The sequence below is a fragment of the Muntiacus reevesi genome, chromosome 13 (genome assembly GCF_963930625.1).
Source record: "Muntiacus reevesi chromosome 13, mMunRee1.1, whole genome shotgun sequence".
Classification (NCBI taxonomy): Eukaryota; Metazoa; Chordata; class Mammalia; order Artiodactyla; family Cervidae; genus Muntiacus; species Muntiacus reevesi.
This window is the reverse complement of record NC_089261.1, coordinates 1,227,030-1,244,211: the sequence shown is the minus strand read 5'-3', so window position 1 is coordinate 1,244,211 and position 17,182 is coordinate 1,227,030. Positions and strand designations below refer to the sequence as shown.

Here is a 17,182-nt window from a genome sequence, read left to right as displayed (position 1 = left end):
AGTTAAATCTGGGCTCGTTTGCAAGGATCGTTTCTGAGGTCAGTGTTGGAAATTCATTCTGACCTTTTAGTTGTCCCTTTTTCTCCGGTAGATTAGCAGCCTGTGATTCAACCTGTACCTACAGACACCACAGTCTCCTTTTAATCGCTCTTGACCTCAAGCTCAGTTGTTTTGAACTTCCTTACACTCTGTTGCAAATAAAGTCGGCCCGTTTATGGGAGGGCTTAGAACAGTTGTTTTGTCCTTCCTCTCTCCCTGGACAAAACCTCAGAGCCACCCACCGCTCTGGGGCTGGGGCAGGAGCCGTGGTGTCGTCTCTCGGGATGACAATCCTGTTTTAGGAGGTGGCCATCACCTGAGTGCCTTTGATCTGCTTGATTGACTTCTTCCAGCGTGGAATGCACACTTCACAGGCGAGTTGGGCTAGGCTGACGGATGTCCTGGTGTTTTCGGCGTGCAGAACCTCCACATCACAAACCTCACTCACCTGGAATGTAGCCTCGGTAGCAGGTGGCGAGGGGTGGCAGGGTGGGATGGAAACCACTGAAGACCGCTCCTCTCAGGAAGATGTCACTTTGGTCTGGAGCGGGGTCGGGAGGGTGCCCTGAGTGTGACCTTGCCTGCACCCTCGTGGAGTGGAGGTGCCATCAAGTGGGACTGGTGGGGGGAAGGAGGAAATAGGTCACGGTTGTAATGTTACAGGCTTTCACTGCCTTTGCCAAGCTTTAGTAGATTTTCTTGAATAAATATTTCATTTTCTGTATGCCTTTAGGCTCATTTCCAGAGACATTAAATATATAGAGACATTACATGTATATAAAGATTGGTATATATTTATATAGAAATAATATTTCTTAAAATTTTTATGTATAAATTTTAAATATATAAATAATAAACACAAATAAATATACTTGTATATTATATTTATATGGTATATATTTGGTATTATATATGGTATATATTTACATAGAAATAACATCCTTCTGCTGCTGCTAAGTTACTTCAGTCGTGTCCGACTCTGTGTGACCCCATAGACGGCAGCCCACCAGGCTCCCCCATCCCTGGGATTCTCCAGGCAAGAACACGGGGGTGGATTGCCATTTCCTTCTCCAATGCATGAAAGTGAAAAGTGAAAGTGAAGTAGCTCAGTCATGTCCGACTTACCGACCCCATGGACTGCAGCCCACCAGGCTCCTCCATCCATGGGATTTTCCAGACAAGAGTACTGGAGTGGGTTGCCATTTCCTTCTCCATATAGAAATAACATATTATTTCTTAAAATTTGTATGTATAGATATAAAATATATAAATAATAAACACAAACAAATATATATTGTTATACATACACAACCATAAACCTTTATTTATACGTTATGTAAATATATAACTATATAAATAAATGTATATAGTATTATAAACATTTATTTGTATATAATAAACAGGTAATTCTAAATATACAAATAAATATATTTAAACACCATAATAAATTAAAAAATAATTTTTACCACTTTCGCTGGGGAGTGAGTCTGTGGTTCACTTCATGCTGTTTCAGAATGGGAACTGTGCGCCTTCCAAATGGGCTTTTGAGATTCCAAAAGTGGACCCCTAACTGGATGCTTAAAGGACTGTTGGGAAGGAACAGGGAGACTTGAGGTTAGACGTTCCTAGTGAGTCAAACCTATCTTCTTTTTTAATTTAAATTTTTTTTATTTTTGCTGGTCACATATTAGTTTATAGACTAACACTCTTGTTACCTTGAAGTTTAACTTTCTGAGCCCTTTGGGGTGAAGAATGCTCATAACCTCATGCCACCTCCCATTCCCATCTCCCACTTCCCTCTGGAAGATGTCCTATGCTTGGTTTTGGCAAGTTTATACATATTTTTAATTTTTATTTCGAATCCACACCCCCCTGTAGCGGAAGCTGGAGTCTTAGCCACTGGCCCACCAAGGAAGCCCCAGTTCTGGTTTTTAGGTCCATGGCAGCAACAGTCTGGAGATGACCCCTGCTTCTAGGCCACCTTTTGATGCTGCGTCGTGTCAATCAGGGTCGAGTCAGAAAACAAACCACACTAATGATGCGAGACCCAAACGTTCCCGATGGAGGGTAGATAACGCCTGAAAGGGTAACAGAGGGCGCTGAGAGGCCTACCGCGCTCTACGCAGCCCTGCCAGGGAGAGGAAGGCTGGACGGTGAGGAAAGCCACTCACACAGGCTGAGACTGCGCCCTCTCCAGGGGCGAAGCCACTGGCCACGGGGCGGGCCAGACCTGGACCCTGGAAGGGCCCCCACCGCGGGGGTGTGGGGGCGTCCGCTGGGCAGGAGCGGCTCCGCGTGCGCATACGGGGCCTGAGGACGCAGCGGCAGCAGGAAGGCAGAAACGGCAGCCAGCCGGGGATTTATTTGTGGATTAACAACCTTTCCCCCCACTGCCCGTCCAGAATCTGGAAAACGGAGGCCTGAGCCTTTAGAAGATTCCCTATTGCAGAAAGTCCGTTATACCTTCGGTGGTCAGCAATCTTTGGGGGGGTGGGGTGGGAGTATGGAGTGCTATGTAATAATGGTTTTACGTTTGTTACGGAACCTGGGTTTATCTTTTTTCCCCATGGGCAGCAGGCCCAAACATTGAAACACCAGAGGTTTGCAGCAAAGCGCGGGTTCACCCACAAGGCGACCAGGCAGGGAGCCCAGAGAGCGCTCTGGAAGCTGCCTCCCCGCGGGCACCGGGCTGCGTGCTCAGGGCGTGAAGAGCAAGCAGCAGGCGGTGTGGGGCGCGGGGAGCCCGGGGAAGGGACGGACCAGGCCCGGGGCCGCGGCCGGCGCGGGGGACCCGGGCCCCGCCTCTGCGCTCACAGCGCGGCTGGGGGCGGAGCTTCCAGGGAGCGGGCTCGCGGCCACGCCCAGTGGGCGGGTCAGCGGTCCATCCGGTCCTAAGAGCCCAGCTCCAGCTAGACGCCGCTGAGTCCGGCTTCCTAGAGAACAGCCCGGCGGGTATTTCATGGTTCTGGCTTCGTGCTTGGAGGACGTGCGAGTCTTAAAAGACTCGATTAAATCTAATCAAGGCCCTTGATTAATGCGGGCAGGTGGAATGGGTTTGACTAATCATGACCCGCAGTTTCAGCATCTCAGGGGCCGCCCTCACCCCCACCTATCCTGCCAAAGGTGGGGCCTTGGAGATCGGAGCCACACGTGTACTAGACCGTCGGTCAGCGCTGCTGCTGAGCGGACCCGGGGCCATCCTCACACCGTCACTGGCCCCTGTGCTCAGTAAAAGGAAGGAGAGCGGGGAAAGCGCTTTCTGGCCGCGGTGGCCTTGCCCGTTCCTCCATCACCATCTGCTGGCAGAGCCGAGCATGGCATCCGCTGCACAGAAACCTCGGTGTCCGTTTGGGTGCCCCACCCTTGACCCCGAAATAGCCCCCTCCGTCCAAAAGGAAGGACGCCTGCCTCCAAGGGTCATTGTAATCACAGTCAATTAACTGTGTTAATTCTTCCTCAAGTGCACTCACAGTTGGACGGAGTAAGTGTGCTAGCCTCCAACCACTCTATATAAAACAAACCTGAGAAGAAGAGACTGTGGTTAATAAATGCAAATACACCCGCAATAAGGGGCAAAGAAAAAAGAACTGCACTCTCCGCAGTTCTCCCTTTCTCATGGCTCATGAATAGGGCTGCAGATAGACCGCAGGATGCCCAGTGAATGAGTTTTTAGTATAAGTATGTCCCAAACACTGCACGGGACATACTCTATAACACACCTTTTAAAAAAACTAAAATTTATTTATATTACTTCATTTTTGCAGGTCACACAGTTTACAGATTAAAACCCTGGTCCCTCTGCGTTGTAATTTTTTAACCCTTTGCGGTGAAGAGCACCCGTAACATCGAGAAGTCATCAGACAGTCCTCCTGGGGCTGGACCTGTCTGTGCCCGTAAGTGCACGAGGGGGACCGCGAAGGGCCGGCCCGCGCCCAGCACTCACACCGCGCCCCCCACGCCTGCAGGCCGGTTTTGTGCGGCGTCCCCCAAGCCTGGAAGGAATTCCACGGTCTCCCGCGCCCTCTAGCGTTGAAAGGTGTTTCCCGTTCAGTTCAGTTCAGTCGCTCAGTCGCGTCCGACTCTTTGTGACCCCATGGACTACAGCAAGCCAGGCCTCCCTGTCCATCACCAACTCCCAGAGTTTTCTCAAACTCATGTCCATTAACTCAGTGATGCCATCCAACCATCTCATCCTCTGTCGTCCCCTTCTCCTCCTGCCCTCAATCTTTCCCAGCATCAGGGTCTTTTCTAAAGAGTCAGTTCTTCCCACCAGGTGGCCAAAGTATTGGAGCTTCAGCTTCAGCATCAGTCCTTCCTATGAATATTCAGGACTGATTTCCTTTAGGACGGACTGGTTGGATTTCCTTACAGTCCAGGAGACTCTCAAGAGTCTTCTCCAACATCACAGTTCAAAAGCATCGATTCTTCGGTGCTCAGCTTTCTTTATAGTCCAACTCACATCCATACATGACCACTGGAAAAACCATAGATTTGACTAGACAGACTTTTGTCGGCAAAGTAGTATCTCTGCTTTTTAATATGCTGTCTAGGTTGGTCATAGTTTTCTTCCAAGGAGTAAGCATCTTTTAATTTCATGGCCGCAGTCACCATTTGCAGTGATTTTGGAGCCCAAAAAAGTAAAGTCAGCCACTTTTTCCACAGTTTCCCCATCTATTTGCCATGAAGTGATGGGACCAGATGCCATGATCTTAGTTTCCTGAATGCTGAGCTTTAAGCCAACTTTTTCACTCTCCTCTTTCACTTTCATCAAGAAGAGTCTCTTTAGTTCTTCACTTTCTGCCATAAGGGTGGTGTCATCTGCATATCTGAGGTTATTGATATTTCTCACAGCAATCTTGATTCCAGCTTGTGCTTCATCCAGCCTGGCATTTCGCATGATATGCTCTTCATGTAAATTAAATAAGCAGGGTGACAATATACAGCCTTGATGTACTTGTTTTCCTATTTGGAACCAGTCTGTTGTTCCATGTCCAGTTCTAAACGTTGCTTCCTGACCTGCATACAGATACTCAGGAGGCAGGTCAGGTGGTCTGGTATTCCCATCTCTTTCAGAATTTTCCACAGCTGTGATCCACACAGTCAAAGGCTTTGGCATAGTCAATAAAGCAGAAGTAGATGTTTTTCTGGAACTCTCTTGCTTTTTTTTTTTTCTCTCTTGCTTTTTTGATGATCCAGCTGATGTTGGCAATTTGATCTCTTGTTCCTCTGCCTTTTCTAAATCCAGCTTGGACATGTGGAAGTCCACAGTTCATGTACCGTTGAAGCCTGGTTTGGAGAATTCTGAGCATTACTTTGCTAGCGTGTGAGATAAGTGTTTCGCACAGCTGGCGGTATTTATTAGTGACCAGGTGACGATGATGGTCCTTTCCCAGGAGGCACGTTTGGGGCGTGTCGGCTCAGGGGCCGAGCTATTAGCCTGCATGGCACCCACAGGCATCGCGTCCCCCTGGGCCGGGTCAGTTGTGGGTTGTCCAGACATGGGCTCCTCGAGTCCCTGGCCCCGTGTCCCTCCCAGGTCAGCGTCCAGCGTTGCCCTCCTGGTTGTGGACTTGTGCAGCGGTCTCCGCAGATGTAGGCGCGCCCTAAAGGATGTATTGGGGCCTCTCAGCACCGCCCCCTCCCAGGTTTGCGGGTCAGCAGTGACGTGACCGGCAAGAGGGGCTGCTCTGGGGACAATTGCTTTACAATCAGACCTTAAGGGCCTAAAGCTCTGACCCCCTCCTGTGGGGGTTCCCACCATCTCAGACCCGTCTGTCCCCACCCACTGCCTTCCAGCAGAGGACAGCCACTAGAGTTGATCTAATCGGAGGTGTCCCAGCTCCCCAGCCCTCTGCTGAGCCTGTGACCCAGCGGTTCCAGAGCCCATCATCCTGCGTCCACTCCAGAGTTGTGACCGGCCCTCCTGGGCTGGGCCCGCTGCCACGTGGAGCTCAACTATCTGCTCTGTGACCATCATCCTTAACTTACACATGAAGGATCTAGAAAAAGCCAAATGCGACCTCCTTGGGGGCAGTTTGTCCTGGAAGGTTGGACTTGACCACATCAGGCCTCACCTCCGCTGTCAGCTCACCTCCCATGAGCTTTCTTCTATGAAAAGCCCTAAACTGAAGGATAGTCATTTTTCAAAAACGTAACATTGGGGCCACTCCTGAAGCCAGCACGTCTGCCCTCTAAGCAGTGGTGAGAGGTGTGGGAAGAGGACCAGGTCTCCTCCCCTCCTGCCACTCGGAAGTGGGAAATGTTCAGGGGACGCAGAACTGAGTGTGCAGCCTCCCTGTCACAGACGTGGCCTCTGGGAGAGGTGAGGAGGAGCAAAGCTGGCCTCCCCCCTTGCTGACGTGCCTGCGGGGTTTTCAAGGGCGTGTGCAAGTGGTCCCAACCCGTCCCAGCTTCTGGGTCCCTGGGAAACACACAATTCCCTTACACACCCCTGGACAGGCCTCTCCGGCCGCACTGTCCTGGGGGTGAAGCTCACTAATCCTGGAGACCCTGCCCTGCACAGCGCGGGCTGGAGGGAAGAACTTCAGCCTCCTTCTGTGTTCCCCACCCCGCAAGGCCATCCCAGAGCAGCTGCCTGTGACCTCACAGCTGGTCTTTCCCCTCTGGTCTAACCCCATGTGGGTGGCCGGGCCTGGGGTCCCCACCAACCTCCTGCTGTTCCCTGGGCCGCTGGCGGTCTGCAGGTGCGGGCCCTAGCCCGTCAGAGCCCAGAGGACGGGAGTGGAGAGAGGAGGTGAGCCCCGGAGTCTCGAGGGGCCAGAGGCAAAACACTGGGCTGTGTCCCCGGAAGGCAGTTTCCTCAGGAAACCTTCAATAGAGGCCACCTCAGACAATCAGCCTCATCTGTTGTGGAGGCGCGGATTTCTCCCTTTAGTGAATGGTGATTGGGTTCTACCTGGCCCCGGGACTTTTGTTTGAATTATCATCTTCCCCCCTCTGCCCTCCAGGGATCTGGAAAACCGAGGCCTGGGCTAGACAGAAGCTTTCTCCAAGATTCTTTATTGAAGGGATTCAAAGAAAAGCTTGGGTGGTCAGTGATCTGTGGGGGATGGAGGGGTGAGTGCTACGTGTAACGGTTTTACTGTTGCTACTAAACCAGTTTTGATTTGTTTCCCCTTCAAGAAGCAGAGCCAAACACCGAGATGCTGAGGTTCGCGGCAAAGCGCGGGTTCACCCACAAGGCGACCAGGCAGGGAGCCCAGAGGGCGCTCTGGAAGCTGCCTCCCCGCGGGCACCGGGCTGCGTGCTCAGGGCGTGAAGAGCAAGCAGCAGGCGGTGTGGGGCGCGGGGAGCCCGGGGAAGGGACGGACCAGGCCCGGGGCCGCGGCCGGCGCGGGGGACCCGAGCCCCGCCTCTGCGCTCACAGCGCGGCTGGGGGCGGAGCTTCCAGGGAGCGGGCTCGCGGCCACGCCCAGTGGGCGGGTCAGCGGTCCATCCGGTCCTAAGAGCCCAGCTCCAGCTAGACGCCGCTGAGTCCGGCTTCCTAGAGAACAGCCCGGCGGGTATTTCATGGTTCTGGCTTCGTGCTTGGAGGACGTGCGAGTCTTAAAAGGCCCTTGATTAATGCGGGCAGGCGGAATGGCTTTGACTAATCACGACCCGCAGTTTCAGCATCTCAGGGGCCGCCCTCACCCCCACCTATCCTGCCAAAGGTGGGGCCTTGGAGATCGGAGCCACACGTGTACTAGACCGTCGGTCAGCGCTGCTGCTGAGCGGACCCGGGGCCATCCTCACACCGTCACTGGCCCCTGTGCTCAGTAAAAGGAAGGAAAGTGGAGTTGGGGCCCCAGCGCCACCCAAACATCTGCCAGGACAGGATGGCCCCGCCCCCGGGCCCGATCCTTCCTTCCGCAGGTCCTTTGGCTGAACCAGCTCACACCTGCCTTGACACACTCCGTTTCCATCTGTTTGGTGTGGGTTTTGTCAGCACAAGTTCATGAACCAGCGGACTGAAGATCCCCTGGGGGAGAGAGTCAGTAGAGGTTTTTGGTATTCTTTTTTTTAATTGAGGTAAAATTCACATCACATGAAATTATCCATTTTGAAGTGGATTCAGTGGATTTGGGACATGCATCGTGTATGTTGCAGCCACCGTCTGCATCTAGTTCCAAAGTACTGTCATCACCCCAGAGGGAGACCCTGAACACATTACAGCTAGCTCCCCATCCCCACTGGCTCCAGACCCTGGCAACCGCTAACGTTGCTGTGTGTCTCTCTGGATTTCCCTGAATTCTGGCTCTTTCATGTAAATGGAATCATATAATGGGTGACTTTTGTGTCTGGCTTCATGCACGCAGTGTGTTTTTGAGACTCATCCGTACTGCATCAGCCCTCCATTCCTTTTAATGGACAAATGAAATTCCTCTCCGTGTATATCAACATTTGTTTATCCATTCATCAGGGATGGGCTTTTGAGTTCTTTTCACCTTTTGGCAACGGTGAATAGTGCTACTGTGAGCATGAATGATAAGTTTTTATTTGAACACCTGTTTTCAATTCTTTGGGGTACATGACTAGCCGTAGAATTGCTGGTCTATATGGTGATTCTATGCGTAGCCTTTGGAGAAACTGTCGAGTTGTTTTCCACAGAAGTTGCACCGTTTCTTATTCCCACCCTCAATATACAAAACTTCTGATTTCTTCACATTCTTGCCAACACTGGTGATTTTACATTTTTTAAACATTACAGTCATCCTATTGGGTGTGTGATGTGGCATCTCATTGTGGTGGTAATTGTCATTTTCAATAATTGCTAATGATATTGAGAGCCCCTTGGACAGCAGGGAGATCAAACCAGTCCATCCTAAAGGACATCAACCCTGAATATTCATTGTAAGGACTGATGCTGAAGCTGAAGCTCCAATACTTTGGCCACCTGATATGAAGAGCAGACACATCGGAGAAGACCCTGATGCTGGAGAGATTGAGGGCAGGAGGAGAAGGGGACAACAGAGGATGAGATGATTGGATGGCATCACCGACTCATTGGACATGAGTTTGAGTAAGCTCCGGGAGGTGGTGATGGACAGGGAGGCCTGGCGTGCTGCAGTTCATGGGGTCGCAGAGAGTGGACACGACTGAACGACTGAACAACAATGACTTGAGCATCTTCTCGTGTGTAGCTGGGTCGCCTTTACAGGAGAAGCAGCTTTTCCTTTGTCAGTGAGGGTCCTTGAAGGGGGAGGTGAGAATCCCTGTGGTCGGGCCTTCCAGGATCCCAGGACCCAGGATGGGGAGGACGTGGTGGGGCGGGCCAGGCCCAGACCAGGGCTGAACGGGGACTGGGGGAGGCAGGGGTCTCCGCTACCCCCACCTGCGAGCTGCACAAACATCCCGAGTCAGCCCTGAACCTAGCCCGTCCTGCCGTGCGGGCTGCACCCTGCCGTCTGTCCCCCGTCCCATGCCCTGCCGACCACGGGCGTGGTTTCTCTTCCCCTCTCGGCTCCCTGCTGTCTCCTGGAGTTCTGTTTAGGGCAAAGTTAGACTTAGCTTTAGCCTGGAGATTCCCAGGGGTAGCCAGCTGCGTGGGGGTGAGGGTGCAGGGCCTGTGGGGAGCCTGGGGGTGCTGGCCCGAGGCCGCTGGGCCCCGAGCAGCTGGTCGCCAACGGCAGCAGCAACTGTCAACCCCAGAGGCCACAAACGTTCACTTTCCACCTGACCGGCCCTCCCGGCCCTCCAGGGAGTGAGTAAGGTTCCATTATCCCCAGCCCCAGTCTCAGGGAAGGGACCCTGAATCAGGGCTGTCCTGGCCCCTGGCCACCTCGAGGCCCCAAATGTGTGGGGTGATTCTCCCTGGGGGGGCAGGGAGCTGACCTAGGGGCTGGGGGACGTGGTGGTGTCAGCGGTGGGCTCCTTGGCCATCCCCCCAGTGCACGGGCAGTTCCAGAACAGGTGGTCCTGATTCCTTGCCCTCAGCACCAGCCCACAGTGGGGCCCACTGAGGCTTTGCTGAATGAGTGAGTGAGTGAATGAATGACCCGTCACGGCTAAGGGGCCATGGAAAGAGTGGGAGGTGGGGTGAGGTGAGGGGGTGCAGCCGGCCAGCCAGCAGCTACCCCGTGACCCGGGGCAGGTCCCAACCCCCCCCTACTGTCTGAACCTGTTCTCTCCTCTGTGAAGTGGGCACACAGAACCCACCCTGCTTTGCTATATGGACTCAGAGGGTCCATGACCCCCTCCCACCCGCCCCCCTACCCTGCACCAAGTCCGCACAGATAGAGGAACCTGGGACCCCCACACCGTGGAGCCTCAGGGGGCTGCTGACATCCAGGGGCTGTGGGGCCGTGGCCTGGCTCCTGGCTCCTGGCTCCTGGGGATGGAGGTGACCCCGGGAGAGGCCCTGGGTGCCCACCACGGGTATGTGGTTCGGGGCGGGTCCCAGGGGTCTGCCTCGGCTCTGGGGACCTCATGTCCTCAACCATGAGGGGAGCGCCCTTCTCCCGAGGTGGCCTGGGGACCCAGGAGGGAGGGCAGGACCCCCGGGCGGCACTGGCCAGCCCCATCCTCACGGCAGAGAGATGACGCCTGCAGCTGAGCCCGGGCCTGTCAGCCCTCGGCCGGGCGGAGCAGGGGCCGGTGCTGCACGAAGCTGGCCGGCGTCATCGAGGGGCTCCATGGCGCCCGCCAGCACCCAACGGGGCCCCGGGACTTGGAGTCGGTGCAGCCAGCCGCCCTGGACTCCCGGTGGCCAAGGACCTGTTCCCAGCTGTGCTGAGCGGGTGAGTGGCCGACAGCTGGCGGGGCCGGGCCTCGTCCCCGATCCTGACCGGAGGTGTGAGAACCCGCCTCTGGCAGCCCTGGGGACCCGGGGTCAAGAGTGGGGGGCATGGTGGGGAGCTGCTCCTCTCAGCCCCCACACGCGCAGTCAGTCCAGATCGCCGGGGTTCAGGACCCCCCAGGAGGGTCACGGCGGGAGAGCGGACCTCGGGGCGCTGGGAGGCGACGGGTCCGGTGGGCGGGTGGGGACCAAGTCGGTCAGCCCAGCGGAGGGGCCAGCAGGATCGGAGTGCGGGGAGCGTGAGGCTGTGGCCTCGGGGGTGGAAGCAGCTGGCCTGGAGGGAGCTGGCGCTGGGGGGCCAGAGGCAGCAGAAAGCGGGTCTGGCGAAGGGTCAGGGACCACAGGGACCCGTCCTGGGGCTTGGCCTTTGAACTCTATCCTCAAGATGCTGCCGCTGGGCCAGGCGAGCCCTGTGCCGGGTTGGGGACCCTTCTGGTGGCAGGGCGCAGGGAGCCCCCTCCCCCGGGCCCCGCCCCCCGCCCCCGTCCCGCTCCCCCCCTGCCCCTGCCCCCGTCCCACCCCCTGTCTGGAACTGGGACTGGGGCAGAGTCTCCAGGAAGAGGCCACCCTCTCCTGGCCCCTCCCCGAGAATGCCCGGACCCTGATTCCCGGGCGTGAGGAAACCAGCCCCTCCAACCCTGAGGCCGTGGGTCCCGGGAGCCAGGGACCTGGGTCTAGGCGGGCTCGGAGCGCTTAGGGTAGAGGGGGGCGGTGCCCCAGAGCCGAAGTTAACGTCCAAGCCCCCTCCCCGTGAGCCCAGGAGGCCAGGGGCCCCCAGAGGCCAGGGAGAAAGGGGGGGCCGGGGCTGGGAGACCCCCAGGAGTGGCCCAGCCCGGAGACCCGGCAGGACATGGAGAGATGGATGCCAGCCAAGGTCCCAGGACAGTTACGGTGACAGCCTTCATACCGCAGAGAAACGACAAGCCGGGGGCAGGCAGGTGTGGGGGTCCCCACCAGGCAGGGATGGAGCACTCATCTGGATGGCACCAGCCACAGGCAGCTGTGTCCGGCCATGGGCAGCTGGGCTGGGCACGGCCCTGTGCTGGAGGAGGAGAAGTGGGTGGAGGTGGGTCCAGATCAGTCTCTGGGCGACGCCTGCCCCCCACACCGACACTGTGAGCCTCTCCCTCCCCTTGGGGTGTTTTCTCCTTGGTGCCTGGGATTCCTGAATCTCCAGAATGCTGGAGAGGTTGCCGCTTAAACACGAGACAAGGAAAAAACAAGCAGCAAGCAGGATTTCTGAATGACGATGAGGACGTTCTGTTGCAAGCAGATTGGGTGCAGGAGGAAGGGATGCAGGGGACCACGGTGGGAGGGGAGACCCCGGGGCTCCAGGAGGGTGGGGGCCCAGGGCCCTAGGAGCACTCTGAGGGCTTCACTGTCTTCTTCACGGTGCTCCCCTCGTGCGTGACCTCGCAGCTGTAACTGCCTTTAGATTTCCAGTCGCTGCCCGTCAGAGTCAGGTAGCTGCTGGCCGCGTACTTGCTGTTGCTCTGTTTGGAGGCCGGGCTGGTCACCACGCCCCGGGTGACGGGGGTGCCGTCTGCCTTCCAGGCCACGGTCACGTTGCCCGGGTTGAAGTCGCTGATGAGACACACCAGGGTGGCCTTGTTGGTGCTGAGCTCGTCCTTGGAGGGCGGGAACAGAGTGACCGAGGGTGCGGACTTGGGCCGACCTGCAGGTGGTAGAGAGACGGACGGTCATCGCGGCTGCATCCCTGATGGAGCCCCTGACCTCGGGAGGCAGAGAGAAGTGACTTTCCCAAGAGAGCAGAGGGTAGGACAGGCTGGGGAAGGGGCGAGAGCCACTTACCTGGGACAGTGACCTTGGTCCCGCCGCCAAAGAGGAACCACGGCATGGGAGCCTCAGCCCAGACGCCAGGCCAGCACCTGGGGCCTGTCGCCCGGGGGCCGGGCCGGAGCGGGAGCCTGTGGGGCGTGATGGACACGGGGCTGGGTCCTGGGGGAGTGGGTGTGGCAGCCAGCCCTCCAACAGCCAGGGACCCCTGGGCGATGCTGTCTAACCACCTCACCCGCCGCCTCCTTCTCCCATGGTTGTGGTTACCAAGGGTGGGGGAGGGGAGGGACCCATTGGAAAATCGGGACTGGCTTATACGCACTGCAGTATATAGAGCAGACAACTAATAAGGACCCGCTGTATCTCACAGGGAGCCCTATGCAATGCTCTGTAATGACTTACAAAGCATGGGTTCCATCCCTGCGTTGGGAAGATGCCCTGGAGAAGGAAATGGCAACCCGCTCCAGTATTCTTGCCTGGAGAATCCCACGAACAGAAGAGCCTGGAGGGCTACCGTTCGTGGGGTCTCAAAGAGCCAGGCGTGACTGAGCATGTCACGAAATGGCTTACGTGGGGAAAGAATCTAAGAAAGTGTAGATATATGTCTATGTATAACTGATTCACTTTGCTGTAAGCAGAAACAAGCAACTCGACTATACTCCAATAAAAAAATTTTTCAAAAGAAAATTGGTCCCCGAAAGGTTACAAACAGTACAGTTCCATTTATAGAATTATCTTGAGGGGACCAAGTTAGAAAATAAGACCAGGTTAGTAGCTGCCATCGCGTCTGTCCCCGCTCGGGAGGGAAGGAAGTGGGCGCGGCCAGGAAGGGCTCTGGGGATACTCTGTACCTGACGGCATCCCCGGTCATTCCCTGGCCGTGATTTATCTTACAAGACATCACCATTGGGGGAAACGAGATGAGGGGTACATGGGACCCCTGTATTACATCTTACAGCTGCGTGTGAATCTACAAGTATCCCCAAATAAAATGCCTGATTGAAAAAGAGATTACGTACAACGTGATGCCATTGATATCTGGAAAAGGCAAAACTATGGGGTCAGAAAGAGATCAGGCTTCCCTGGCTGTCCAGTGGCTAAGACTCCAAGCTTCCACTGCAGGGGCCGTAGGTTCAACCCCTGGTGGGGGAACCAAAGATACCACATGCCGCTCCGCATGGCAAATCAAAGAAAGAACTCAGTGGCTTTTAATGGTTGGAATAGAAAGAGGACTTGACTACACAAGAGCCTGGGGAAATTTGGGGAGTTTGGTAGAAATGTTCTGTGTCTTGATTGGAGTGGGGGCTACACAACTCTGTGGTTTTATTAGCACATGTTCCTTGGAAGGACTGATTCTGAAGCTGAAACTCCAGTGCTTTGACCCCCTGATGCAAAGAGCTGACTCATTTGAAAAGACCCTGATGCTGGGGAAGATTGAAGGCAGGAGGAGAAGGGGACGACAGAGGATGAGATGGTTCGATGGCATCACCGACTCGTGGACATGGGTTTGGGTGGACTCCAGGAGTTGGTGATGGACAGGGAGGCCTGGCGTGCTGCGGTTCATGGGGTCGCAAAGAGTCGGACACGACTGAGCGACTTTCATTTTCACATCTCACCTTCCCTTCTCATTGGACATCTAGGTTGTCTCTACTTCTTCCCCAAGAACATACAGTCAAAGTTCTGATATACCATCAAGATAAATTTCTCTTTTTTTATTTTAATTTTTTGGCCATACCACATGGCATGTGGGATCTTAGATTCCTGACCAAGGATGGCACCTGGGCCCCCTGCAGTGGAAGTTCGGAGTCTTAGGGAAGTCCTAAGAGACACGTCTAGAGGTGGAAATGCTTGATTAAACAGAATGTACGTTGTTATGACTCTTGGTATGTGGTGATGTTTGTTCCAGAATCTCAGGCTCCCACTGACAGTGCCTGATGGGGTCTGTTCCTGCCCATCAGCCCTCTGACGATGTCACTGTGAATCCACTTGCCGATTCCACGGGTCCCCAAGGCCGGGCCCCTCCTCCCGGGTGCCTTTCCACTGCCTCTTCTCCCACCTCTAATCTGGCCTCACGCGGTTCCGAGAGCCCCGCCCTCGAGTCCCTCAGGCCTCCCCCTGGGCCCCAGGGTGACGGACAGGGTGGACAAGACCCCCGTGGTCTGAACCGCCTCCACCCGGCTCTGGAAGCTGCCTCGGGCCTGTGCCCCTCGCTGCCCGCCTCAGGCCCCCGCTCCCTTAGCCTGGTCCATGCCCTGGACCCGTGAGGTCCGCTCAGGCAGCGGCCCCCCCCACCTACTGCCCCTAAACTGGCCACAGGGCTGCCCCACGCCGGGACGTGACCCCTCGGTTCAGACCCTCCCTCTCGGTGACCCTGAGTGGTCCAACGGCTGAATGGACACCCTTGGGGGAGACCAACCGCCTGCAAGCCACCCCTTCTCAGACCACCCCTTCTCTTGGACCGATCGCTTAAAACGCAGGACCCAGCACTCTCTTCACTGTCCAGTGAAAGCCAAGGGGGCGTCCCGGCTCCTCCTCCTCTTACTCGCTGGCCTCCTGCCTCTCTCCTGCCCTCTGTCCGCTCTGCCCTCCTCCCCGAGGTCCCCCCGGCTCTGATTTCCCGCCCCCTCCCACCACCCACTCTGGTCCCGTTTCCTGACGGGCCCTCAGGTCTGGGCCTGGCCACCCCGCCAGCCTCTTCTCAGACCCACCGACTCCAGTCCTGAGGACCCCTGGGGGCCCCCTGACCCCCCACCTGAACTCCACCCCCGCGGGCCCCTGGGTCCTGCGGGCATCGCACTGTGTGACGGCTGTTGCCCGGCCCAGCCCCTGTGCCCCGGGCTGCCGGCCCCACCACGAGGCCTGGCGTGACGGAGGTCTGTCCCTCCTCCCGCCCTCCTCCTGTGGCCTGGATCCTGCCCTCACCCTGCCGTCCCCGCCGGACGTGGCGGTGCCGACCCCCACCTGACCCGCTCAGACGCTGACGCTGCCCCGTGGCGGCACTGCTGATGCCAGGCCCTGCGCGTCCCGCCCCCGGCCCTTCCCGCGGCCACCCCCGCCTCTCCGGGGCAGGCGGCAGGCTGCGAGGCTCTTGTCCAGCTCTCACCCCTCACTTTGCAGGGGGGAAACGGGGGCCCGGGGGAGTGGACTCGTCAGCCCAGCCAGCGTCGGGGAGAGGGGTGCGCACGGCGCCGCTGGAGGCTCGGGCACTGGGAGTCAGCGCCGGCTGTGTGTCCTCACCTCTCTGGGCCCCCGTCCTCGTCCGTAAGTTGGGGGTGACAGTGGGACCTGCCTTGTGGGGCCGCTGAGAAGGAGGTTGTGCCCCTACGTGGTCAGAGCCCACGACGATCGTGCGGCGGCGTCACTGATGGTCCCAGACCGCCCCGGTGGTCAGTGCTCTGTCCAGGGCCCCCACCACACGCAGAGAGGAGGGGACTGGAGCCACACGGCCGGGGGGCAGACTGTGGACCCCCAGACCCTCGCCTGGACCTTTCCCATGGAAGCGCCTGCACCCTGGTGGGCTCGGCCTCCTGGGGGCCAGTCTCAGGAGGTGGCCCTTGGCTGGGGGCCCGGGGACACCGGGGAAGGTCCCCCCATCAGCCAGGAGAGCCTGCGCCCTGGTGCTCCAGGGACCAGCGCCTGCCCGGCGAGGGGAAGAGCAAGAAGGTGGTTCGCCAGCCTAGGGGAGCCCCGGGGACCCCAAGACGAGGGCAGTGACCCCGAGACCTCCTGCCCCTGCCTCGCCATGCTATTCCACTCGGAGGACCCGCACGAGGAGGGGGAGACACTAGTGTTGGGTGCAAAAGGTGCGGGAGGCCAAGAAACTCAGCAATCCAGAAAAATGATGTTTTAATGCAATAAAAGCAATTAATGCAAGCAAGTCCACCCCAGACAAAGGCTGCAGACGAAGCCTCCGTCTGCCAGGCCCCCCCTCCGGCCAAGTCTCCCCACTCTGCCATCTGCCCTCACGGCGGCTCTGTCCTCACCCCCAGGGTTGGGGACAGGGACCCCCACGCCCCCCATGACTGCCCCGGCCCTTACCTGTCCCACAGGCTCCACGGGCTCTTTCCTGCCGGGGCTTCCATGCTGGGGGCTGTGTTCCGAGGCGCCGCCGTGGGGGGCAGCAGGCCGTGGGCGCCCACCGCCAGGCCTAGCAGGATGAGAGGCCAGGGCTGCCTGGGGCCACCGCGCTGACCCCTGGGGGCCTCGCGGGCCCCCTGGCCTGGCCTGGACCTCATGTGCCCCAGGGCCCAGGGCACCTTGGGCAGACGCGCTGGTGTGGGCTCCTCCTGGGAGGGGGTCGAGAGTGCCCCCGCCTCCCCTTGCCGGCAGGGGCCGTCCCGGCGAGCCCCGTCCCAGGGCCCGTCCTCTGCCAGGGCCTCTGTCCCTGCCCCCAGCACCGCCCCGTCCCTGGGGGGGCCTCTCCCGGGGGGGAGGTCTCTGCCAACTGCTCTGCTGTGGTTCCGGGGCCCAACCGCCTCACGCCGCGGTCTCTGCCAGCCCCGCCCCAGGGACCGGGGGACACACCTGCTCCCACCCTCGTTCCCAAGG

General features: G+C 57.5%; 1 gene segment (V, D, J or C); it reads right to left on the bottom strand.

The window, feature by feature from the left end:
* Positions 1–12,180: 12,180 nt before the first annotated feature.
* Positions 12,181–16,931, bottom strand: LOC136145856 (immunoglobulin lambda constant 7-like). The segment is given in 3 exon segments: positions 12,181–12,512; positions 12,650–12,765; positions 16,673–16,931. Coding segments are annotated over 3 exon segments (633 nt in total).
* Positions 16,932–17,182: the final 251 nt, after the last annotated feature.